Below are 25439 nucleotides of genomic sequence, written 5' to 3' on the forward strand. Positions count from 1 at the left end.
AGCCTGCCGTAACATTCAACATGGACGCATCTCACTTCCCGCCTTACGCATACTCGCATTAATCAATCCTCTCCCCGAGCTGTACATCGTCTGGACCCCCCTTCACTCGTCCCTCGAGGGAGATGAGGCGGCTCACGCAGCTGCTTGCGCCCTTCTACACCGGGCTTTTCCCCCAGGGACAGAACCCACGGTCCAGCCTCTTCCACCTCTCGCTGTTCCATCACGCTACCGCGACATCCTGCACCATTATCTCAACCCTAGCCTCACTTTGCCTCAACCTCACCCTCAACTAACCAAGGACGAAGCAATAATCTGGCATCGATTACAAACACCTATTACAAAGCACCCATCCTCCACGCTATTTCCCCTACCCAATACACCCTCTCGTGTCACTTCTGCCCCTCACCCGCAGCGGTGGCTCAGTGGCTAAGGCGTTGTGCTGCTGAGCACAAGGTCGCGGGTTCGATTCCCGGCCGCGACGGCCGCTTTTCTGATGGAGGCGAAAAGCAAAAACGCCCGTGTGTACGAGATTTCGGCGCACGTTAAAGATCCCCAGGTGGTCAAACTTAATCGGGAGCCCTCCACTACGGCGCGCCTCATCGCCTGCGTTGCGTCGGCGCGTTAAACCCTACAATCAATCAAATCACTTCTGCCCCTCTCTTAACACTACCTATCCCATGGTGACCCCATCGCTTACCCCCAATTCCAACCCTTCCCCAGAGCAGTGGGGGGGCCTGCTGACCAGCTCCCTTCACGCTGACCAGATCTTTTTAGTCACTCGTGCCAAAGCTGCAGAAGGCCCAAGGTTACCGGACTGAGGCGAACCCACCCACCGAGTGACGACTCAACCACCACCGTTTGCTCTATTAAACGTTTATTCTAATCCCTTTTATTCTCTATTAAACGTTTCTCTCTCTCTCTCGCCGTTCGCCATTTTCGCTATTTGAATCCGCCGCATTCGTTGCCGAGTACCCCCCCCCCCCCCCCCCAGCCAGGACCGTGTAACGCCCTGCATTCCCACAAAAATGCAGATTTGGTGGGAGTTCCACCAGTAATCATTATAATAGCGTAAATGGAGATAATTGCATGGTCAAACAGAATTTTGAAAAATAAAAAGAACAAGAGAAAAATAACAAAATTACGCCCATCTTCCCGCGAGGGAACCCTGGTGTGATGCGACGCATCGGGGGGTTCGTTGGGAGTGACGCTGGTATTGGATTGTGTCACACCACTCGCTGAAGGGACCGTCGCTTCCATCACGTCTTCATCGGAAGAATCATCTCAAGCACGCAGTCGTCAAGCAAAGTGACGCGAAGTCGAACGAGAACGAGCGCTGACTGAACCGCCGCAGCGCGCTACCCGCTTTATATTCACAGCGCCTGAAGGAGAGGAGACAGCGGAGGATAGTCGCGCGCGCGCGCACGCAGCTGTTGTTTATGATAATGAGACGGAGTGAGAGTGTTGCGCACAGCTGTCGGAGAAAAGAGCGGAGGAGAGTCGCGCATGCGCAGGTGGCGTGCGGACGCCGCCGACGCCGACGCAGGAGGGACATGCCTCAGAGCAAGAGATGCGTCGCATCTAAAAAGTGCCGAAGCGTGTAATTCCCTGCATTTCTCCACAAATGCAGATTTGACGGAAGTCCCACCTGTAATCATTATAATGGCGTAAATGGAGGTTATTGGCTGAACAGCATTTTTAAAAACCGAAAAATAAAAAGAAAAAGCGAAAACTTGCGAACCGTGTAACACCCTGCATTTGTACAAATAGCGCACATTTAGTAAAGTTTCCCCGGTAATCGTTATAATAGCGTAAATAATTTCGCTGTGAAGGGACAGTCACACTGTAGATATGCGGCATAGCAATGCTACACATTAGTAGACAATTCTCTAAATTTCTGCAGCATTTTTGCTCCTTTTATTTTTGTTTTTGGTAGTCCGAAATTCTGTTAGGCCAATTATCTCCGTTTTCGCTATCATAACGATTAAAGGTGGAACTTCCGCGAAATATGCATTTTTGTGGAATGCACGGTTCGCCATTATCGCTATTTTTTATACTTTCTTATTTATTGGTTTTTAAAAATTCTGTCCCACCAATTATCTCCATTTTCGCTATTATAACGATTAAAGGTGGAGCTTCCTCAAAATCTGCATTATTGTGGAAATCTAGGGCGTTACACGGCCCTCGCTGTGGGGGAACTCGGCAAAGAATGCTACGCATTAAAATTTGATCTGTCTCTCTGCCACTCGACTCAGCATCCAAACCATAACGCTCAAACAAAAAGTGCATTTACATATACTGAGCTCCAGTTTACGACGAACTCGGTTAAGACAAATTGTCGCTTATGCCGAACACCGGGGGTACGTTTGTTTGGTTTTCCATAGACAACTTTCGGGGTGACCACCACTGCTGGTGATTCTGGGTAGCGAACATGGCAGTCTTGACGAGATGTAACGGGACATTCACCACAGGGACAGAAAAGTAAAAGAAAACCGCAACGCGAAGCGAATTCGCACCACGGAGGAAGGGGGTAAGAGTAAAAAAGACACGCGGATAAAGCTACCCCTTCCCCCACCTTTCAACCCGCGGAGGCAGCGGCAAAGCAAATACAAAAAAAAAGAGCGAGGGCGAGTACTTATTTGTGGCCACTCTGCTCTGGAGGAGAGAGAGGCGCAAATCAAGGGGAATAATAAAAGATATGAAAAAGCAAAGACGGAGACTTCCTGTTCGCGAACGTAACAGCTCTCGTGACCAATGCCGTTTCTCAGCGGGAGCGTGCGAGTTCACGTCGGTTCGCATCGCCAGTCCCACCGCATCACCGCCAAGAAAGCGAGGAGTTCCCTCTCTGTCTGTGCTGCGTTGTCGCTTGAGGTAGGGTGGGTACACTCTCCGTCGCCGCTTGTACTGGATAAAACCAGGCAAGAGCACTTCAAGGCAGTCTTCTATCAAGATGCGCACCTTATAAATGATTATTTTGTCTTTTTCTTTTATTGTACGTCTAACGTCTACTTCATTCACCGTTTTGAAGCAAGAAATTTGCATGCACTCGGGCGTGTTGCCGATTTTTTTTTTTTTTGGGGGGGGGGGTGGAGGGATTTTGATAAGACGAATTTTGTATAAGACGAACAAATTATGAAGGTCCTTTCGAGTTCGTCTTAACGGGAGTTTACTGTATGCGCAAAACCTTTTCAAACTACCAAAACTCGTGGGATGCTTATACATGTCCACATTGTATTTCAGCTAAAACATCAGTGCAAAACGTATACTATAGCAGCCTTTTTTTGATCAAAAATAGGCAGAGGCTGTGCTTTTGTGGCAGATTAACTAACAAAAATTCGCTAAAGAACATTTAATCAGGAGGTCTCTAGAGATGGCGTGCGAGTAGTACGGATGTGCATGGAAGCAATCAGTTACAACCTCGTAGTGGCGGACAACCAAAGAAATTGTCTTGGATGCAATGACGCTCACTCCCTCGATCCCAGATGATGCCGAAACGGTGCCATACTACTGGAACTATTCGAGAGGGTGAGCACACTACTAGGACTAAACAGCATCACTGATTCGCAAGGAGCTGTGTGACTCTTTGCGGCAGGCAGAATCACGTGGGTACTACAAGGACCTACCTTAGCCGACCAAAATACACAGCATCAGCTTGACACCTAGACATGAGGGACTGTAGAGATCAGGCGGTGACGAGATCACAGATCAGAGCTGCCACGCACTCCTGCCGAGACCAAGTGGAGCGGCGTCTCCAGACAATTGTCTCAGTAGGCGATCTATTGCATCCGTAAAATTCAAACACTTGCATTCCCTAGCCCGAATGGTCATGATATTCGGCAAAATGATTCACTAAATAGCGACTGTTCAATACGCGGTGAAACATCTACACTATTTCACGCCACCTTGGCCTGCCTTCACATATGGCCCAGGAACACGTGAGACACTACTTCAGAGACTTGGGGGGCAGCCCTGCCCAGTTTGTCTCTCTCTGCTCGGCTTATGATCGTCGACACTTCGAGGGTCGGGTCCACAGCCCCTGAAGCCCTAGACATGGGATTCTTCCCAACTGACCTACCACCAGTTCCCCTTTTCCCTATCTCCTTCCCTTCTTCCTCCAACAACAATCAGAGTTTGCCCACCACCACCACCACCACCAGGGAAAATCGGAGTTCAGCAAACCTGCAATGCAGTCATCATAGGAGAGGAACCGCCGTGGTGGCTCAATGGCTTTGGCGTTGTGTTGCTGAGCCCAAGGACGCGGGGTCGATTCGCGGCCGCGGCGGCCGCTTGTCTGATGGAGGCGAAAAGCGGAAGCGTCCGTGTGTTCGATATTTCGGCGCACGTAAAGATCCCCAGGCGGTCAAAATTAACCCGCAGCCCTCCACTACGGCGTGCCATACCACCTGGGCTTAAGCCTCATAATCAATCAGTCATCATAGCAGAGGCTACAGGGCAGGGCAAGAGCTTGATGGGTGAGAGCGGGGAGAGGAGAAGGTGTGACGGGGCAAAGGTGACAGAGGACTATCGCCTTTCGGCGACATTTCCGTCGAAGCAAGGCAGATATGTGGCCAATTAATTTTCTTAATAGGCATATTATAAAACGATGCTACATGTATTTTCTGATCTAACTTTCATTTATGCAACATCTCCAAGCTCGGTAATTACATAAAGAGATTTCAGTTAAATAATGCCGCACTTTACGCCAAAAGAGCATGCCAGAACATAAAGGCTTTTAGGGAAGAACCCGCAGGGAGGTATGAACTTCCTTTATGCAGAGATTGACATTTGTCACATAAACGATGCCGAGGATACAATCACCCCATTCAGCGTCCCGGTCCCTGGAAGAGCACTTTCCGGACGTAGCCGACCGCGGCCAGAGCAACGCGGGGGTCCGTGGGAATGAGGTCTCCCTTGATGCACGACTACCTCCGTGGAAGCGGTCACCAACAGCGCATGTGAGAAAAAACAAAATTAAAATGGTCGTGGTTCCATTAAAAGACCAATGTTGACGAACCGTGATGTAAATGAAGTGATTTAAATGGATTTCAAGCTCATGTGCTTGTGCGGCCCAATGCAAAGCGGGAAACCAAATTACTTGGGGCAACAACTAAATGAGGTTTCCTCATTCAATACTTATTGGGAATACTAGTAAGAATAATTGGTCATCAGCTTTAGCTTTTCGCAGTCGGCAACTGTTCATGTCACCTATTTTAAGCATAAAGCTTAAATTTGACTATTTTTTTCGCGATCACCTAGTTGAAATTTACTGGAGGCCTGTATGTCATGTGGTAGGTTTATTCGAGTGAAAATTACTTGAGTTGATCTTTGTTCTCTGAACAGCCATTTTGAGAATGGAGTTACTTTGATACTCGGGGCGTTACTCAAAAAATGCAGACCTTAACACAATCGGAGACCCTAACACTTTTTATTGTTTTATTAAACAAACAAACAAACAAACAAACAAACAAACAAACAAACAAACAAACAAACAAACAAACAAACAAACAAACAAACAAACAAACAAACAAACAAACAAACAAATAAATGAATAAAAATAAATAAATAAATAAATAAAAAATAACTTTTATTGTTTTGATTAAAGTAAAACACCTTGAACAAGGAGGGCCAAACCGCACTTTACTGCGCCCTTGAAAGCACCAAGCAATCTGGGTATGTGAAGATAGATGAGGAAGCATGATTTTCAAGAAAAAAGTATGGCGCAAAATTGAACAAAAGGTGATAAAAATGAAGTTCTATTACAAGAGAACTTCTATGACCATAACAAACTCCTTAACTCGTGAACGGAACAGCATTCAAGGAATGGGGCTTGGTCAGAATCGTGTCTCAACACATCCCCTTGGACCCGCCCTTTAACGCTTGGCGGCGCTGTAGACCTCGCTTGTATACACAACGCTTTCACAATCAACGCGTGACGTAGTTATCGTACGGGCCCTCAAATTATGGGGAACACACGCGGCATGGAGTCATTAACAGATGTGTCGAACGCTGTTAGTGTTAGTGTCCCCTTTATTTCTGCTATTCCAGAAATAATGTTCTTATTTCGATCGATCGCCGCGCAAATGACGTATGTTTCGGCCCTGTTGACGCCCACTTTGAAGGCCGTGGACATGTGGCTGAAAGTTCTAAAAACTAGATTAAGGACCATGACCCCGTAGCCCTGCACCCCACGCACCCCGGCGTCAGCGCCGCAACCAGGATGACCTGTGCCATGAGCAATTCAGCCTGGCTTTCGGCTACTTTCGCACATAACTTTTATTTGGAGGCGGCCTACGTGATCTGTTGATATTTGTACCCGTAAACGAAAATACATTTCGTGAACATTGCGCACACATGTGCGCATGTCGGGAAGAAAGTTGCGTTTTAGGCGTCGTAAGTCGTAATGTACAAGCTGTACCTTAGGCACTGGCGCTGAGAATTTGGCAAAGTGTCTATGGCATGGCTTACCGTGACGTCTTTTACGTACGACATTATTTCTGTGGCCCCATATTCATACAAGTCCTGAAAAAAAAAATCATCGCACAGCTCTAAGTGCCTTTCCGAACAAAATGCATTCAATGAACGTTACCTCGGTGACAGCATAATAACACAAAGTAAATTCAACCGGGTAGATGAGCACCAAGTACAGAATATGTCGAGACTACGCTAAGCAACGCTATACTCATTGTAGGCCGAAGTGGTAAACGGCGGTACACCTAATAAGGTTAGGCCATCGCATACCCATGTCTCCCCTTCCCTCTTCTGCGCGTTCCCAAAAAGGACTTCTACTGTGCGCTCGTGGAATGCGATGAAATGAGAATCGGTGGTCCACTATGCACTGCAGTGGCTACCGAGAGACAGGACTAGAAGGAGGGAAAGGCCAATAAATGAACGGATGGACACATTTAAGAAAAATGGGCAGCGCAGGACAGGAGCGGTTGGATATCTATGGAAGAGGCCTTCGTACTGGAATAGACTTAGGCTGATTAGAAGACATTGCACATATTTGAAGCATCAAGGCGCAACAGGTACTCGCAGTGTTATTTTAACTGAAAATAAATGTGTGCTTCATATTTGCGACATCCAACAAAAATGCGCGTTGAAGACAATATTTTGACCCCAAAATACCAAAAGAGTTCGGGCGATCCTGGGCTTCGGGGTGGTGTTTGAAGTGTTCTAAGTTCAACAGTAACAAAATGTTGCAGTAGATGGTGGGTGAAGTGGTAGGCGGGAAAATGTAATTTAATTTAGCCAACGTGTTCCGTGTTTATCACAGGAGTGTCGGGACGGAAGAGGAAGAGCGTGAGATGTGGGCGAGGGAGAGCAGAGGGTCATTTAGGTGTCAGAGGCGGCAGAAGACTTGTTTTTTGACGGCATCTGCAGCGAAGTGAGCACATGCGAGGCCAATTGTGCATCAAGATAGGGTGAGGCGGACGCATTACTGCATCCAAGTCAGGCCCTCCCCCTCTTGCCCCATCTACTCCCCCTCCCCCCCCCCCCCCCCCTCCACGAGGAAAAAGCAGCACCGCTGAAAGCTTACCGGTCTGACTTCATTCAGCAGGAGGATTCCACTTGCAAAGCAGTCGGAGAGGTTACTTTTATAGGCACTCGTATGCTATAGAAAGAAAAGGTCATTATGGTTATTTTAAACACCCGTATTTAAGGAAGATCTTGGGTCGATTGCAAGCTTTGTGTGAAGCTCCCCACTCCTTCATAAAATTTTGAATCTGTGTGCGATTTCATCATTATCATTGCGCAATGCGCTTGTCATTGCGAAGACATTGCGATAATGCGCATGGTCTTGGGGCCGACACAGGGTTTTTGCATGAACGAGTCGCTTTACACTTTCGCGTTATTAAAAGGAATAGTCCGGGTGGTTCTGGCAGTGACTCTAGCGCGAAAACACGTTTCTGTAAACTGCATTTTCTGAAACACTACTACTTACTTTAATTTTGTCGCTGTGATAGGCATAGCAAATATGTATTCCGACGCAAATCGCATCTAGAATCTAGTCGTTGGGAAATAAAAAAATAGATCAAAATATATTAGTGATTCCGGGACAAATGCATACGTATACGAATTGGAAATTAGAAATTACCAGCTATACAGGCACCTGCAGCAAGGCACAATGGCCGCATCAACCATTTAACAAAATTGTGCCATTCATTTTCTATATTCACTCCTAAACCTACTTCTCTATCGCGAACGCTCTGGATGTGATAACCCATACACATATTCTAGACGACAGCGGTATACACTGACAATTGAGTGACTGGAAAACTCTTGATTAGTTGGGCAGATCAGCCAGGCAACGAGCTCCAATGCACACACGAACCCACATTATCTTACTCATGCTTCCAATGCACTTACCTAGCACACATACATCCCAGCTAGCACAAAAAGGTTACGAAACGTATATGCCCCAAGGCGAAAAACATGGCTACAAAGCGACTGGGAAAAGACCCCGCCAATATGAGAACGTCTTACATCTCTGTTAATGTCCGGCTGGCTCAAATTTTTCTAGACAATCTAAATCTTGTTTAGTAAACGTCGAGAAAATTCCAGTTTAGAATATAGATTATAAAGGATCTGTAAAATCTGTAACTCACTCGGCGAATAAGCCGTTTTGTAAACGCCTAAAAAATCTCTAAGACTGGTCGTTGGGGTACCATTAAAATGTCTGTGTTGGCTTATTACAGCTACATTTAAGTAGCCTCAAAGACGAACATCACGTGCCTTTTGTTCTTGCTTCACACGATATTGTCGAATAAAATAACGGAAAGAGTCCAGTGCGCGACAAAATGCAACCCAACCGCACGCCATCCGTGCGTTGCACAATCTTCCAAATAATATTATAACACAATCACAAACATTTTATTGAATTCATTGCGACACACTTGCAAACACTGGAATGCATGAATTACAGTTTGATTTCGATTCACAACGATTAGTGTGGAATGATTACAAATTTCATCACAAGATCCCGGCCTGTGTCGCATCGGTCTCACGCTGGCTTGGCAAGGGTGGCGGTTTCATTTAAAAAACATGAGCTTACACACAAAAAAACGAGATTAAGCATGCACGGTGAGACAACATGATAATTCACCCCTTGCAGTAATACTTCCGAAACAGTTTCGAAACGCACTGGAACCGCACCCAGACAAGAACAATGATACCTGATGCCTGCAAATCCAACCGTCAAGCGTTGCATACGACACTGAAGTTTTAGAACCGGAGGCAAGCAGAAATATAGGGGTCTTGCGCGAGAGGTTTGGCGACATGCAGGGCCTTATCGTGTCCGACGCCACTGGGTAGTACAAAAGCAGACGACCCTGGCCGCCCCCCCATGTGTTTTGATTTTTTTTTTCAATCCGGCGCGAAACTTGGTAGCAATATGGTAGTAATCGTGCTCTCGTTCGTTTCAAAAACAGCATACTGGATAAATTAGTCTTTGAAGTAATTGCAGAGACTAAACAAAATAATATCCGCTATACAACAAGCCGATTTATGGGCTTTCTTTTGAGCAAGCTGTCGCTATCGTCGCGACGTGGGTCAGTATCACCAGGTCGGGTGGTCTAACTTCCTGACGATAATTGTCATTCTTTCTTCTTGCGTGCAGTCCACAAAGAAACAGCTCGCAAGTAGCATAAACACAGAACGCTGCTCATCCTATAGGCTTCCTGCGCTGGAGTTTTGGCGACATGCAGCCGAAGCCTCTGGGTAGTACAAAAGCAGACGACCCTCGCCGCCCTCCATGTGTTTTCAATTACAAGCCAGAGTGAAAGTTGGTTGTGACGCTTTGTGGAGTGTTTAAATGACTGCATACTGTATGAAATAGCCCTTAAAGTAGTTGCAGAGGCTAAACAAAATAATATCCGCTAAAAGAAGCCGATTTGTCGGCTTTCTTTTGAGCGAACTGTCGCGGTGGTCGCGGCGTGGGACAGTATCGCCAGGCCGGGTGGTTTAACTGTTTGACGACAGTTGCAGTTTTGCGTGCGGTCGACAAAGGAAAGTTCACGAGTAGCATAAACATGGAACGCGGCTCATCCTATATCCTGAGGTAACTGCAAAAGGTTGCTTCAGCGGGAGCATGCAAGCGAACGCAAGAATTGCGCAGTCGACTCAGCTGACACTGCTGGCCTGGCACCGCCTTTGAAACGAGTGGAAATTTTTTTTTCGTATTTTCGCAAACTAAATTATTCTTCCGTAACGCTTTACGCCGCACGATTTACGAACGGCAAGGTACATGTATACTAGCGAGTAGGTGGGACAATAGCGCCAAATAAACAAATTAAGCGCTATTAAAGGACGCAAAACATGCACCAAATCACACGCCCGCTGCCTGCAGAGATGTGTACTTCTATAACATCACATAACACAGCCGCATACATGGCGCGGGGCACCGAATATTTACATACAATCATCACTGACTGTGTTGGTTTTCTAGTGCAGGGGTCGTCGAATCTGAACGCCGACACGCCACGCCAGTTACTTCAAATGGAGTTAGACAGCTAGACAAGAACAGCGAATTGGCGTCCTCCAGTTGAATTGCCTCCCCCCCCATTTGACACTTCGCCAGAATATTGTTAAATATTATTAGAAATCCGCTGAATTTTTTCTCTTTGCATTCAAAGCACCCCTCCTCCTCCCACCCGATTCGCCGTCCAGCCCTCCGCCGTGTGGGCTGCATGGAACTCGGCCGTTGCTGACCCTCATTCTAGGCTATTAATTGCGAACTGGGAATGTATACTGCAAGAGCGTAATTAAGTAAAGTGATAGCAAACAAGGAAAGCGAGCGGCCTCTTAGTTCGCCCGACCACTTTGATTTACGGCCACTGATTTCGGAATCGCAAAACAGATTTCACGCTTCTGACGGTCGCGGCATTTTGTCACTGAGACACGCAACAAAACGGCAAGCTAACGCTGCACCATATATTCGTAACGGCGACGCAAACGAGCACTGTTTAATGAAAGTGCACGCATAGTGTGCAGGTACGCAAAACAGCGGCGCCCCGCAGCAGGCGAGCCTGCGGTCCGCCGGACTCGCTGGCTTTTTAAGGCGCGATCATCGCCGATTGCGTCACTCTTCTTTTTTGATCGGCTGTTTTTGAGAAGTCTTTGTCACCTAGACTAATAGTTTAAAATAGAAATTTCACTTAAATGAGTACTGTCACCAAATTTTGATACCTAAAAAATGATATAATTGGCTTCAGTAGTTTGTACAGATGCCTCACAGAAATTTTTGCAGCGATCCGAAGCCGGAATCACATCTAAAATCGATTTTGATTGTCCAGGCCGCGAGCTTCCACAAATCGGCAGCACTAGCGCAATCGCTTTCGGCGTGACGAAACATTGGCCTGTGTGTCTGGCCGGTTCAGGGTGACGTCATATAGTCGTTTTTAGAACCGGAAACGATATCCTGCGCTGCTGTTGTCGGTCGTATTCGTTTGGGCAGAAGACGTGGGCGTAGCTGTGTGAGCAATGCTTGTAAACGTTGCGTGTTCGACGTCTTTGCTCTTCAGTTCGTTGCCGGCGCATGGTGTTCGGCACTGGTGCCGAAAACTGCGCGATGTCGACGGGCACCGCGGCGACGCGGCGGTGCGCGTCGCCGAGCTCGCCCAAGTTGTGCTATGGCAAGCTCGCGGTATGCGAAGTACTGCTCGTGGAAGCCTGCCCGAACAAATCGACGACGACGCCAAGATGCATTATTTTCCACGCGACGACATGCAGCGCTAAACGTGGACTGAGTTCGTGCGCGCCGGCGTCCGCAATAACTATCGCCCAAGCCAGCGGGCTCGGGGTTGCACGGGTCACCTTGGGTGTTGGGAACTAGTATCGTGGCGACTATTTGATCGCTGGTATCTGTACAACTGCGAATGGCCATCCCTTACATAACTTTTCACCACACTATCATCCCCCTTTTCGCATATGAAGCTTTATTTTGGCAATAATTTCCGTTTCAGCGATCGGTGACCAAGACATCTGCCGCGGCCTGTTTTGATTCTAGCGCGCAGGTGGCGCCATCTTTCGGCCGCTCGCCGCACTGTGGTGCCGGCAGTGCTGGGTCGGAGCGCCGAACCTCCGCTTCCGGTCAGCGTAGGCTTACCATCGCGGCAAATATCTGAACGCCACGTTTAAATTCAGCGCTGATAACAACTCCTAGCACAATTTTCAACACACTAACATCTACTTTCTCGCATGTGGAGCTTCTTTTTCGTGATCCGATTGATTAGAAGAGTGGCGACAAGCTGTCGCTATCACGGGCTGCGCCGGTTCGAGCCGCAGTGATATTAAAAAACGGACGACAGCGAATACATCGCCGGCCTAATCGCCTGGCCAAATAAAGTTGTTCTGTCTGTCGGGTGGCAGTGACTCATCCGAGTCTGGCGATTCAGACGACATGTCGACTGCGCGGGCGAGTCGCGGACCATGTGAAATCGTAGCAGACGATGCGGCGAACGCATGGAGGAAAGAAAAACGTCCCTGACGTCACGGGTGAGACCGTGAGGCTGGCTCGCTGGCAGGCTGGCCTCCGAACGGCCATTTTCCCGCGCGGTGACCAAATTTGAAATTGGTTGCAATAAACGTGCTATAATTAATTCTCTGTTGGCGGCTGACGGCTGACGGCTTTCGGCTCGATTTTCGTAATTACTGGGCCAATAGGTTTCCTTTACAGCATAAAAACTGAAAGCGAGAAATTTCGTGTCAGTACTCCTTTAAAATTTCACTTCGTGCGACCATCGATCGGTGAACCTGCGAGTAGCAGACGCCGTCACGGTCCCGGCACTTCCGTCGGCGCTGTAAACGTGTTTAGCGCTGCAAAGCTTTTCCCGCTAATGCCAAGTTGATCGCTGAAATAGATCGGACGCGTCGGGGATGAGCTGGTGACCACGTCGCAAAATAATCTGGAGCGTAGAGCTCATTTTGCTTCGGTCAACACGGGATCCTATAGGACCCGCGCAGCTTTGTACTACCCGGAAGTACTGCCCAGAAGCCGCTTGCGCAGCGCTCCCTGGGTAGCGCAGGAGGCCTATAGCCTGAGGTAATTGTAAATGGTTGCTTCAGCGGGAGCTTGCAAGCGGATGCGAGAAGCACCGCTGACTCAGCTGACACTGATGGCCTGGCACCGCCTTGAAAACGAGTGTAAATTTTGTTTCGTATTGTCGCAAACTAAATGATTCTTGCTTAATTGTTCGCGTCGCACGATTTACGAACGGCAGGGTACATGTATACTAGCGAGTAGGTAAGGCAATAACGTCAAATAAACAAATTAAGCGCAATGAAAGGGCGCGAAACAAGACCCAAATAGGACGTCCGCTGCCTGCAGAGATGTGTACTTCTATATTTACATAGCACAGCCGAATACACGGCGTGCCCCAAATATTTACAAAGGATCGTCACTAACTGTGTTGGTTATCTTCTACTGCAGGGGTCGGTAACCTACAGCCCACGGGTCGAATTTGGCCCTCGGGGCTGTATTATGCGGTCCCCGCACGTCGTCATAACCCACACCCTACCCCGGCCACTAACAATCTGAACGCCGACATGTCAGTTTTGACATTAAAAGGGGTCAGATGGCGAGATTGGGCAGAGAATTGATCACTTTTAGTTGCATCATCCTCTATCTTCACACTCAGGCAGATTATTGTCAAATATTATTGACAGTTCGTTGATTTTTTCTCTTTGCCTTGAAATCCCTCCTCCCCCTCTTACCCAATTTGCTGTCGAGGCCTCCACCGTGCCGGCTTCATGCAATTCGACCCTACAAATCAAAACGTTGCCGACTCCTATTCTAGTCTACAAGCGTGAACCGGGAATATATGATGCAAAATAGTAATTAAATAAAGTGAGAGCAAACAAGGAAACAGAACAGCCGCTCAGTTCTTTGGACCACTTTTCACGGTCACAAATTTTGAAATCACGGAACAAATTTCTTGCTTTTGACGCTCGCTGAATTTTGTCACTGAGCCACGCAATAAAATGGCAAGCTAGCACTGCACCGCGTATTTCTAACGGTTGCGCAAACTAGCAGTGTTTAAAGGAGCCATGAAGAGAAAACAAAAGTTTGTTTTATTCGAAAGATTAAGTGTTTCATAGTACCCCAAGCGCTTTCCCGGTAGCAAATGATGCTTTATTCACTGAGAAATAAGGCAATTTAAGCCAAAATTTTAAATCTCCCGCTAAAATTGCACATTCCGTGACGTGAACAATGACGTCATACGAGCCGGTCCATGAAACAGATACTTAGTATGTCGACTCCATATAGCACCCTTACGCGGGAGTCAACCGAGACGGCGGCCATTTTAAAAATACTAGTAAAACCTAGTGCACCCGCAGCCGTAGTCATGGAATCGCCTGATCCGGAGAACAAAACTCTCGCCGAGGAGCTCGGGCTTGCATTTAACAACCTCACACCACTTGAACGCTCAATGCTTCTAAGTGCACAAGCGGCAAGAGTTGTGGAATACACGGTGGACGGGAAAGCGACCATTCCGCGATAGCCACAACAGACGAACGCCCTGCCGTCGGCACCGCTGCCTCGTCAGCCCCGTCGCGACGGACGAATACAGACTGGTACGTATGTGCCGTATTTTTATTACGGTTAATAATAGTTCAATTTCAGTAGCAGTATCGCTTATGCCAGTTGGCCGGTGTCGTGTATGGAAAGCCGTTCGCGCGAGCTCTCTGCTTCGACCAGAAAGATACAAGCGTCAATGCGCGGTGTTTACGGCATTTTTTTCCCCCAAGGTCAGAGGGCTTTGGCGGCGATTTGACGAAGTCGGCGACGAGCGCCAGCATGTCCCAGGAGTGAGCTAACGTAAGGGTCCCTGCCGTAATCACTTCCTCGGAAATGAAGCGAACACACACGTACTTCCTTTAGCTCTCTTTCTCCTCCGTTTGCAAAGTTCACAAAACGTAGCCACTTGCTTCGCCGAGGTTCGTCGTTGGGCAGCACATGAAAGGAGATCTCCTCACCGGGGATGTCGCACTGTCTCGACGATTTGCCCGTACTACATAAGCATTTCAAAACGTAGCAACGAAATTTCATTGTAAAGTACTCGAACAAACTGAAGTTTTCAGTGGTTGTAAACTGGAAACGAGCTCCTAACAATAGCAGCAAGCCAACACCATTCCGAAACTGCGACGACTGTCACTATCTCGTCGCTGCTTGCTGTTCCTTACTCCCCTCGTTTCTATTTTCACCTTTGCTGGTTGGCGATATGATGGCCAACCTCCTGTGAAGGGATTACGATACCAAGCAAGGTCGCGGCTGTGCGTGCTGGGACGGTTCGTTGGCCCTTAAGAGCCTCGAACCCGAAAATTCGTCTGCGCGACGGCGAGATGTCGAGCCCGGCCGGCGGTAGTTTCGTACGCATTGGCGCACACGCTTGCGTGTTCGTTCGGAACTTTAACCGTTTACTCCACCGTTCTTTGTCATAAAAAGAATGTGCAGTATGTTTCACGGGCATTTAGCTCGCTATGCAAACTGTAAGCCCTGCCTAACATGCGTTTGCTTTTGCCGGCCTCCGCCAATCGCAGAGCATTCTCAAGTGACATCATAGGTTCTGTTGCGGTAAATGAGCTGGTGGGTCGCATGGTCATTTCCTTTTTTCCTAATTATGTAGCTTATTTGAGCGAAGTTTGCGTTATAAGTGGTGTCGTTATGGTTCTAACGAGGCAATCTTTCGAATGAACCAAACTTGTGTTTTCTCTTCATGGCTCCTTTAATGAATGTTCACGCATAAGTGCGCCAGTGCGCAAAAGCGCGGCGCACCTCAGCAGATGAGCCTGCGGTCCGCCGGACTCCCTAACTTTTACGCAGGATCATCGCCGATTGTGTTACTCTTTTTTTTATCTGCTGTTGTTGAAAAGTACTTGTCACCAAGTGTATTAGCTTAAAAAAGAAGCTCTCGCTTCAAATTCCACTTCGTACGACCATCGATCGGCGAACATGAGAGCGGCGCCGTCACCGTTCCAGCATTTTCCTTGACGCTGTAAATGTATTTAGCGCAGCAAAGCTTTTTTCCCCTATTTCCAAGTTAATCGCCCGAAGAGATCCGACACGTCGGGGATGGGTTGGAGACCATGTCGCAAAACACTCGAAAGTATCAAGCTCATTTTGCCGGGTAGTACAAAGCCCCCAGCTTTGTACTACCCGGAAGTACTACACAGAAGTCGGTTTCGCAGCGCCCCCTGGGCAGCGCAGGAGTCCTATACAAAACAGGTCCAATAAGTCCGAACAACACGGGGTTTTCGACAAGCCGGCGCCGGGCGCGCATGCACGGTTTGCACTCCGCCCGCCTCCGTTAGTAGACACGTTAATGCGTCAAAGTCCGTAGGCGCCCCCGCGTATGTGATGCGCAGCTTCTGGCTCGCTCCAGCCGGTACGTGTCGAGAGAGAGAGAAAAAACTTCTTTATTTGGCAGAACCTTGTGGGAGTGGAGCCTTCTTACAGGCAGCCATGTGCCGTCCTTGATGCTATCGCTCTCAAACAGCAGGAGCTGATCGCAAAAGAGGGAGCTGGACAGCAGCGTCTCCCACTGCTCGGGGCAATGGGGAGGGCAGGGGGGAGGTGGAAAATCTGGATTCTGGTTGCATTCAAGGAGAATGTGCCTAAGTGTTCCTGATTGCGTACAGAATTTGCATTGGGCTTCGTGTTGATTTGGAAACATAAGGTGCATCAGTGTTGAGTGGGGATACGTGTTTGTTTGCACAGGTCTGAGTGGAATTTCTTGTGTCTTTGTTAGTTGTGGGTGGGGCAAAGGAAGTTAATGTGAGTTAATGTGAGTCCTCCGCGGCCTGGTCGACGGAACCTCGTTCCTTGGGGTGGGCTTGATCATTGCCCTCCATGGAGGAGTGGGCCGGCGCTCACACCACTTCGACTACTCTGTCTGGTGGCTTGCTTGACAGTATGAGGTATGTCATTGGAGCCACCCAGCTAGACGTGAGACACCTGCATACTTCTTGTTAGTCAGTAATTACGACACTTGCCTTCGTTTGTGAGAGAGCTAACGCTACGGCTAGTTCTTCCGCTTCTTTTGTTGAGACTCCTGGCAAGGTTGCCCCGACGACGAGGTCTGTCTTCGTTGTCACCACCGCTACTTTGGCTTGTATTTTGGGGTATGCGGCTGCATCTGTGTAGACCACTGTGGGCAGAGATTCATATTTTTTGTCCACAGCGTTGCCTCTTGCTTCTAGCCTACCCTGATGGTGAACAGGATGTCGTTCAGCCTGACGGGCCCCGTGTGTATGAAGTGTGCGGCGCTCGCCATGCAGGAAAGAAAGCTTAGGAGAGGCCCTGACATCACTTCTACTGCAGCCGGAAACGCTATTTCTGTACGCCGCCATTTTTTCCTTGTATTTTGCGTGCAAGGGCCACCTCCTCCGACTTCGCTCGCTCTACTGTCGCCTGCTTCGTCTTTGCCCGCCGACCACTGGCTACCGGATGAGCCGCGCATTGACGTAGTTCCTCATTGGGCCTGCCTTCTGCGCCCTTACTAGGACGCGGTTGTCATCGGCCTACAATGGCGGCGGAAAAATTGCGTCACTTCCGCACTTTTCCCAACACGGCAGTGGCTAGCGGGTCCTTTCCTAATCTGTCTTTCCTCCATGGGTGCTCGCCTTGGAAGACGAGCTGGTCATGAAATCTTTCAAAACACCATTGACTTCTCAAAGCACAGATCGGTAAAGTTAAAAAAATTAAAGCCGTTCCACTCAACGTGAAAGCTGTCGTAAATGCAGAGCAGTGATTCTCCATAACGACCTGTGGCACCGTTATCCGCTTACTACTACTACCCATCACGCTCTTCGCCTCCCTGTCTCACTTTTCTCTTGATGAATTGAACGGAGGTTTGTCCAAAGCAGTTCGAATTTCCCGCCTTCGCAGTGCTCGCGCGCCCCCTGCCTGGAACGAACAGCGTGAGCGGTTCTCGCACGTGCCGGCACCTTACTGCGCAGTCCACAACGCGTTGTTTTTGGCGGTCCCATCTCCCCGCGAGGGGGACTCGAGTAAATGCGTCGCATAGGGGGTGGGTGTATTGCGTTAACGTTTAGTGTTTGGGGAGTTGGTGGTAGTGAATGCGTTGTATCAGCAGCTTCTTGACGTAGTTTGAATGAGTCAAGGATATAAGGCGCGTTCGTAGCCTCCCATTCTGTGTGGGTAGAGCACCATGTACTTGCGTTCCGCCCGCAGGGTCGAGGGATCGAAACCAGGCGCCGGATAGTATTTTTTTTTATATAGTGTAGGGATGGGTGCGGACTACGACGGACGTCAACGCGGGTGACATCGTGAGTTACTGAAATGCTCTGCATTTAAAAGCAAGGGTGCCAATTTTCGTACAGTTTCGCACTAAGTCGCGACTCTTGCACAAGCGCTCACCGTCATACTTTTGTACGGGTCTAAGGAACCTTGCGCGTACGTCCCGTTGTAACGAAACTTCAAATTCACTACTCCATTTTCTGCAATTCCTAATCCCAACACGTCAACAAAACACTTTTTTTTCAAAGGAAAAGCTGCACAAATCCAGTGAATTGTGTGGCATAATGCGGAAAAGAGCGTCAAGGAAAATCTTGCTTAAAACAATGAATTTCGGCCTCACGCCAGAACAGGGTCGAAACATGCCACGATAACCACTGATAACGCAAATACCTCCTCAAAGCCAGAAACCAAGCACGTCAACACTGCAAAAATGAGTGGTACTAGCCTCGCTATGAAGCGACACATACTAGCCAACGACTTTTCCTGCCTTTTTTGCGTCCGAAGCGACGCTTACATTTCTGACTGACCGCACAAAAACTCTAAATTATCGCCATTTAATATAAACAACACAAAGAAAGGGGCGTGAGAATATGAGATATGATCATCATCATCATCATCATCATCATCATAATCATCATTAGCAGCAGCAGCAGCAGCAGCAGCACCACCACAAGCAGCACCAGCAGGCTACTCAAAACCACTGCAGGACACAGGCCTCTCCTATTGACCTCCAACAGGTCCTGTCCTGCGCTACTCGAGTTCACAGTTTACCCCCTAAGTTCCGTTTTAAGTGCAATGCACTTCTTAAGCGACCCTGAACCTGCGTCCACCGGCGATGTCCGCGCACGTGGAGATGGGCGCGCGCAGCCTGGCCGCTGACATGGCACATACCCACGTGGGGGATTGGCCAGGAATTTCCTCGTCTTCCTTGGCAACGGGGGGAGATGGGCGCGCGCTGCCTGGCCGCTGACATGGCACATACCCACGTGGGGGATTGGCCAAGAATCGGGCGTGAGAAGGGCTAATGCACCTGCTTAAAGGAGTACTGACACGAAATTTCAAAGCTGAGATCCGCTCTAGCAATCAAGTACAGCGACAACACAAATAGGTGTCTGTGAATAAATGCATCTTTCTTTCTTTGTAGTTGTGTGTGTGTGTGTGATCTCTCTTTCGCGAACATTACCGAACCGCGCAAATTCAACTCGTGCATTCGCACTTTCACACTCTCCCCCTCGGGGAAATGCGGGGAATTTTTTTCATCCCTCCATCTGATTAATGGCCTTCCTCTTCTTCTAGGCCCAGCTCTTGGTATCCACTCCGTTACCCTGATTGTCCACCAGTTGCCCGTTCGTCTCTCTAAATCGCCTGCCCAAGTCCATTTCGGCTTCTTCTTTTGAACTATGATACCGTCTAGTCTTTGTAAAGCATAATTACCGTACTGAAAAAGCAGAGTAGAATCGTGGGCCTGAATATAATAGGCAGAAAACATAAGTAATGCTCAAGCCTCGGGAGAGCACAGCGGTTTGAGATAGGTGGTGAGGCAGTGGAAGTAGTAAGCGAATGTATCTACTTAGGCCAAGTTGTGACCCCGGATCCCAACCATGAGGCAGAGATAATTAGAAGGATTACAACGGGGTGGAGTGCAGTCGTCAGGCATTCTCAGGTAAGGAAGGGCACCCTACCATTGTCCCTGAAGAGGAAAGTGTATAACAGCTGCATCTTACCGGTACGCACCTAAGGGGCAGAAACTTGGAGGATCAGTAAAGGGTTCAACTTAAATTGCGAACGACTCAGCGAGAAATGGAACGGAAGATGATTGGTGTAACGTTAAGGGACAAGAAGAGAGCGGAGTGGGTCAGCAAACAAACGCATGTGAAGGACATATTAGTAGACATTGACAAGAAGAAATGGGCGTAGGCGGGGCATGCAATGGGAAGGCAAGATAACTGTTGGTCATTAAGGGTAAAATAGTGGATCCCTAGAGAACACAAGCGTGGTATGGGGCGGCAGAAAGTTAGGTGGGTAGTTGAGATCAAGACATATGCGGGGATAAATTGGTCGCAGTTAGCACATGACCGGTATAATTGGAGATCTATGAGAGGGGCTTTTGCCCTGCAGTTGGGTAAGACAGGCTGCTGAAGATGGCAATCTTTTACTCTAGTTTGTTGTTTGATCCAGGTAGCTCGTTTCCTGCCCCTGAGTGTTACTTCTTACATTACCCGTTCCATGGCCCGCTGAGCCGACCTAAGTTTGCTTTCTAGTTGTTTAGTTAGGGCCAAGTTTCAGCTTTGTATGTTGTAACCGGCAGTATGCACTGGTTTTGGATTTTTCTTTTGAGTGACAGGGGCAGCTCACTTTTCATTATTTGGGACTGCTTCCCAAGTGCTTCCCAACTCTTACCTACTCTGCGCCGGACCTCTCTCTTGTGGTTGGGGTCAGCACTAACCATCTGTTCAAGGTAGTTATTTTCTTGTACTTCTATCGTTTCGTTTCCTAAGCTGAAGAGGTTGCTTTCGGCATGATTATTCGTCATTACTTTATATTTATTCATATTTAATTTTAGCCTCATGGCCATCGTTTCGTTTCCTAAGCTGAAGAGGTTGCTTTCGGCATGCTTATTCGTCATTATTTTATATTTGTTCATATTTATTTTTAGCCCCACGGCCATGCTTTTGCATTGTAGTTCCTCAAGCATTTTTTGCATGTGTTCTGCAGTCTCACTCAGCAAGACTATGTCATCCGAAAACCACACATAGCTCAATCATTCCCCGTTTGTCCTTATTCCAATGTTTTCCCTCTCAAGCAATACCCCCTCTAGACATGCTGTGAAAAGTCTTGGCGAGATGGCACCTCCCTGTCCTACTCCCTTTCGGATCGGAAATTGATCCGCTTTGCTTGTGGAGGGTTATCCTGCCCGTACCTTTCTTATATATGTAGGTCTTCTCTATTCCCTGGTCTTTTCGTGCTTCTAACACGGCTGTGGGGAGTACGGAATCAAACGCTTTCTCATAGCCTCTATATGACATGTAAAGGGGTTTGTTTATTCTGCAGATGTTTCTATCATTTAATTGATAACATGGATGTAATCCATGGTTCAGTACCCCTTCCTAAACCCAGCCTGCTCTCTGGGTTGTTGGGAATCCAGGCTGTGACCTATATGGCTAACTAAAACTTTGGGAAACAGCTTGTAAACAACGGAGAGTAGGCTGATGGGCCCGTAATTCTTGAGGTCCTTGGGATATTCCTTCTTATGAAGCCAAATAATCTCGGCGTTGTCCAGGCTATGGGCACTTTTTCAAGTCTTCAAGCATTCTGGAAATAGCACAGCAAGCTTTTCTGGTACAATATCTCCTCCCTCCTTTAATAGATTCACTGTTATGCCGTCATCACCTGCAGCTTTTCCCATTTTCATGCCTTGAGAGCCTTTCTTACATCCACTTTAGTAACTACTGGGACATCACAAGTTGAGCTTGTACTCTCAGTAGTTTCCTCTGGTCTAACGTCGCTTTTCGCCTAATCATCGGTATCTAGTAAATCGGTACCATTTTGTACCACGAGAACACGACTATAGCAGCGCTCAGATAAAACAGAAATTCAAAATGGCACCGTTTCGATGAATTGGGAGAGGAAAATAATTTGGTAACTCCGCAGTCGTAGTAAAAGAGCGTCTAACTTTGTCGAATATTTTTTTCGGGCAGTGTATCTCCCAAATGACGTTTTCAAGACATTTTGTACTAGCTTAGATAAGGTTATCTGTAAGAAGGAAATTTCTCGCGAATGCCATTAGGCGTCTTAAAATAAGCTATATAAAAAGGACCAAAGCACTCATAGCTCCTTCGAAATAACGTTTTCTTGAATAGGCAGGCTGCTGGTTTCAACAAACATGTTTCTCCAGAAAGGCGGTTAAGACAGGCCAAGCGAACTCGCCTTCGCCTTCTTTGGATTTTCATCTTAGTGATAACCCTGAAATCTTGGTCATCTGGCACTATCAGCTTAAGATATGCTTTCTGCTACCGGCACAGCCCTCTGTTTTCCGCCGCCTATAGTATACGTCTGCTTCCGGCAAACTACCCGATGTCCATCAAGGCCCGGTCATGGAGCCAGACATTGATGGGGCCAGACAATTTGGCGGCAGCACAAGCATCTATAGAAGCCGCTGAGCGGCATTGACGAAATTGTGTCCACCAGGACCTCGCTTCCTTCAATATAAGTGAGTCCGCATAGGGAACCTTTAGATATACCCCAGCCTGACGCTCTGGGTGATATCTCAGACGCCTATCTAAAACTGTGTAAACGGAAATGAAGTCACGGCCTTTACTGAAAAATGTGAACCATCCCCAACATCTACGAAGCGCCACCGTGATTCTAAGCGATCCTTCTGGACGATAGACATCCCCACGGTTGCGAGCCTTCTTAGGCATGCTCTTGAAGTTATAAATCCAGTCGACACGTCGAATATCATTACGCGATAAAGCCAGCTTGCAATCAAGGAATGATTAGGAGCTTTGCCTACTGACGGCATACTGCAGGCACGGCAAAACCAAAGATGGCGACAGCTACTTGTGCGGTGTCTGGCATGACGTTGCATTGCAGAGGTTACGCGGTTCTGCTTTCAGGTATCTCATAGCCAACTTCAACTAATGCCAACATCAGCGACAGCCGCGATGAAATTCCAGCAACCCGTCTGTGAACGTCATCCAACTTTATTGCTCTGAATTTAATAAGCCTCTATTGCTTTGCAATTTCTGTGTTTCCAAATAAGATAGTAGTTTCAAGTTCCGTGAAGCCTGCGCTGCACTTTTACACTCGTCTTTCAACTTGTTCTCACTGCTTTAAAGGGACCCTGCAACACATGTTTCAACTTTTTTTTGAAATCATGCTTGCTGAACGTAGTCACGCAACATACGCAGTACTTAGATTAGGGGGCCGAAAAGTACCCCAGCCAAAAATTATTGGTCTATGCCCATCAGATAACTTGGAAACTCGCTCAAAGATGTTTCTCTCTTTCCAGGTCTTGACGCTGTTCGACGCCCCGAATCACGGCACTGAGGCCATGTAGCGGCTGTTGGCCGGTTTTCCTTCATTTGCAGCAATGAACGCTTTTCGATAGCAACTTTAAAAATAAAGTCACGAAAACAAAGCAGAAATGGAAGGCGTATCTGGTGCGACAAGGAAATCACGCAGTGCCGCTCCGACCTGGCGATAACTGTAGCTCTCGCAGTGCTTCCAGACGCGAAGGAAAGAGTGAAAGCATTTATCAAATATGTTTCAGGGTTTCTTTAACACACCCTGAGTCGAACCGCAGTTACAACGTCGAAGGAAGAAAATGGCGTTTCAATAAATTAACAGTCATTTTCCTAGTACGCAACCAAAATGGTAGAGCAGTTCAGTCCTTCTACCATGTTTTGTTTCTTGACTTACCTTTGTGGCTGATTTACTTGAGAAGGAGTGCTTTAGCAAAATCTTACTGCCGCAGGTTGACAAAATCTTGGCTCCAAGCGCAGCACTCTTCGTTGCGGTGACGACCCCTATTGGGAGGAGAAGTATTTCCATTATATGCGGCAGTATACTGACGATGTATCTTATGCACGTGGTGCCCCAAAATGTTTTACTCCGCGATTTTTGTATCCGGGATGTTGAAAAGTTTCTTTGCAGTGCAAGCCTTGTTGTAAAGCACTAAACAGCTATATCGATTAACTGCAGCATTTTCCATCTTTCAGAGACTATCTGATTCTCGTGCAAGCAGGTCCTAAAGATACAATATAGTAACAATGGTTATTCGTATGCTACGTAAGGTCGTTTGTGGTAAGTTTGTCTATTTACCCAAATTTTTCTTCCATACAAACTATAAATTGCCTGTGAGAACGTCATGGCTCCTCTAACGTTGGCTAAAAAGTCTCCGATCTTCACGCACAGTCTGTCTCAATAGTCATTAGCACCCTATCAAATAAAAAAAATGGATTGAATTATTGGCTGCACTATCAGTTTCAACAGCGATCTTAGAATTAAGATTTATTTACACGTTCTTTTATAGTGGCCTTCACGGGATGTTTTCCTAGCGAGAATCTACACTGTTTTTATTTCGACATACACGCCGCACGCTGGAGAGTGCAATAGAAACGAACTCTAAACACATGTGTTCATCCCTACGTGTGTACTGCATGCTGTCTCACCGGGTTTGCCTCCGCAGGAACGAAACGTCGTTGAGTTTACAAAGTTCAGAAATGCGTAAACCAGGACGAGTGACCCTGGGAAGAAGAAATAATGGTGCCGTACTGCAACGCGAATCCGCATAGCTCGTCGAATACCCATTGAGTGCGGCACAATGAAATTCCCGTGCTCTCTTTCTTAACACCATTGGTGGAGGACTACGATCTCTCAGCTGTTGACCTAGGAATGAGCACTTGCTCTACGTTGACTTAGCTGCTGAAGTATGTTCTTAATGTTCGCGCTGCCGGCCATATATCACTGGAAGAAAAAACATGACCTGACATGTACCAACAATTAATATCGAACGTACGCCTCTTCCGGCTGGCTACCTCGTAAAAAAACACCGCTCTTCAAAACTTTCCATCTTCTCAAAAGAGAGCTACAGAAACAAACTGTAATGATCAGTTTAAACGATGTATATAGAAAAAAATAAAAGCGTTTAGGCGGGCGACATTAGAACACTGAAACAACTTTAAATACAAACCACTTGGTGTCCTAATGACATTGTAGCATGCCTTTTTTGGGGGGCCATTCCCCTGTCCTATTCAAAGATCGCCTTTCTGGGGAAAGCTTAACTTATTGTCCGGCCGTCTCCTGGCATTAGGCCTGGTGCCGTTTTTTTGGGGGGGTCGTAACCCCCTGTGTGGGGGGTGAAACCAAAATGTCGTCGATAGCGTCGGCGATTTCTGGGGGCAGGGCTGCAACGACGTGAAGGTACTTACTTCGTCGACTGCGAGCTGAACCAAACTCTTAGATTTTTAGGCAAAAAATTTGGTAGCTTCAGTTCTGTGGCGAAGACTGCAGGCGTGGAGGCAGCAGTGCTGTCGTCGGAGCTCATCGCGGCGTGTTCGTTGGAGCGTTGTTCAGGTCACCAATTTTGTAGCAGCCCGGGATGTGGGCTGCTGAAGGAGGCGAGAAAGCAGACGTGGAGCTGGTTTGCAGTTTCAAGACAAGACTGTTTATTTTCAAGCGATGC

General features: G+C 47.7%; 1 protein-coding gene across 2 annotated transcripts; it reads right to left on the reverse strand.

Moving 5' to 3' along the window:
- Positions 1 to 4764: 4764 nt before the first annotated feature.
- On the reverse strand, positions 4765 to 24602 carry LOC144167776 (uncharacterized). Of its 2 annotated transcripts, XM_077696955.1 has the most exons (6): positions 24427 to 24602; positions 23675 to 23781; positions 7940 to 8002; positions 7535 to 7609; positions 6463 to 6516; positions 4765 to 4919 (listed from the first exon to the last, which is right to left on the reverse strand). In XM_077696955.1, the coding sequence occupies exons 1-6, from the start codon at positions 24563 to 24565 to the stop codon at positions 4821 to 4823; spliced, it is 537 nt and encodes a 178-aa protein (XP_077553081.1). In that variant the 5' UTR covers positions 24566 to 24602; the 3' UTR covers positions 4765 to 4820. The 2 variants fall into 2 exon arrangements, with proteins under 2 accessions (XP_077553081.1, XP_077553082.1); XM_077696956.1 differs by lacking the exon at positions 7940 to 8002.
- Between the last annotated feature and the right edge of the window lie 837 nt (positions 24603 to 25439).

The sequence above is a fragment of the Haemaphysalis longicornis genome, unplaced genomic scaffold (assembly GCF_048455015.1).
Source record: "Haemaphysalis longicornis isolate Haplotype H1 unplaced genomic scaffold, Haemaphysalis longicornis Haplotype H1 scaffold_2, whole genome shotgun sequence".
NCBI lineage: Eukaryota > Metazoa > Arthropoda > Arachnida > Ixodida > Ixodidae > Haemaphysalis > Haemaphysalis longicornis.